This window comes from Nannochloropsis gaditana, assembly GCF_000240725.1.
Source record: "Nannochloropsis gaditana CCMP526 unplaced genomic scaffold scaffold176, whole genome shotgun sequence".
In the NCBI taxonomy this organism is placed as follows: domain Eukaryota; class Eustigmatophyceae; order Eustigmatales; family Monodopsidaceae; genus Microchloropsis; species Microchloropsis gaditana.
In genome coordinates, this window is record NW_005803777.1 from 11,937 (window position 1) to 13,084 (window position 1,148).

The following is a 1,148-nucleotide window of genomic DNA, read 5'->3' on the forward strand; positions in this document are numbered from 1 at the left end:
GGAGGCGTTCGGGATGGAGAAAGCTCGGCGGACGATGCGGAAATACCCCTGAATGTGCAAAGTGCGCGCGCAGACAAGACCTAGATTGCCACGCAGATGGTCACAGAGGAGTATTGGGAGGGTCGATGTGATTCAGTCCCATGCCGAAGCGGCGATGATCGAGAGGCAGGCGCTGCGGGAGCGTGTGTCTTGGCCCCTGAGATTCGATGGGCGGTTGATTTGCAGTGTTTAAATTTACAAAATTGAAAGTTGCGTCATCTCCTTAAAATTAAATTGAAATAAAAGCAGAAATAAAAGCAATCTCTCCGACTTTCAATGCTGCGAGCTGTCGCTTGACGAGCTGTCGCTGAGAAAGGGAAACGACCAAGGTCTCCTTGACCGACCGTCAAAATTGGATTGCTTTACGAAATTGCCCTTATCTTCTGGAATCCCTCTGGCCCTTCCATCATCATTCATGCGCTTGCGCTGCTTTTTTTCTTTTCCTTGGACTTCTTCTCCTTCTCCTTCTCCTTCTCCTTCCCCAAATACTCCTTGATGCGCGCATACGCCTCCTTCACCCTCCCCTGGAACCCGCCCGTGAAAAAGGAGGACGAAGAGGAGCAGCCTCCCCCTCCCCGACCTCCTGCCTTCTTCTTCTCTTCCTCCTCCTGGAAGGCTTGCATCAGCTCCTTCTGCTTGCTGCTCAGCGTCTTGGGAATCTCGATCTTGACGTGGACGATCTGATTGCCCCGTCGGGACCCCTAACGGCGGGAGGAAGAGAGGGAGGGCGGGAAGGAGGGAAAGAAAGACGGGGAGAGGTCGATTCGAATCCTGAGTCTCCGCCTTCATTCCCACCGATACCATCCTCACCGCCACCTACCACTTCTTCCCCCCTCCCTCCCGCCCTCCCCTCTACCTGAAGTTCCCGCACACCCCTGCCCCGCATGACCAGCATGGTGTCGTGCTGAATCCCAGCTGGCACCGTGAGCTCTACCATCCCATCCAGGGTGAGCACGTCGAGCTTCGAACCCAATAAGGCTTGCGAGATCTGCCCAGACAGGGAGGGAGGGAGGAGGGGGGGAAGGGGGGAGAAAGATGAAGGACTCGGGCAGACGACGGGACGAAAGACGCGAGGGGCAGGGAAGAAGGGGCGGAGAGGAGGAAAGAGG

The 1,148-nt window shown here is 56.1% G+C and overlaps 1 protein-coding gene across 1 annotated transcript; it reads right to left on the bottom strand.

The window, feature by feature from the left end:
• Positions 1-374: 374 nt before the first annotated feature.
• Positions 375-1,038, bottom strand: NGA_0607800 (chaperone protein). Its single transcript, XM_005855513.1, has 2 exons — positions 896-1,038; positions 375-740 (listed from the first exon to the last, which is right to left on the bottom strand). The coding sequence occupies exons 1-2, from the start codon at positions 974-976 to the stop codon at positions 453-455; spliced, it is 369 nt and encodes a 122-aa protein (XP_005855575.1). The 5' UTR covers positions 977-1,038; the 3' UTR covers positions 375-452.
• Between the last annotated feature and the right edge of the window lie 110 nt (positions 1,039-1,148).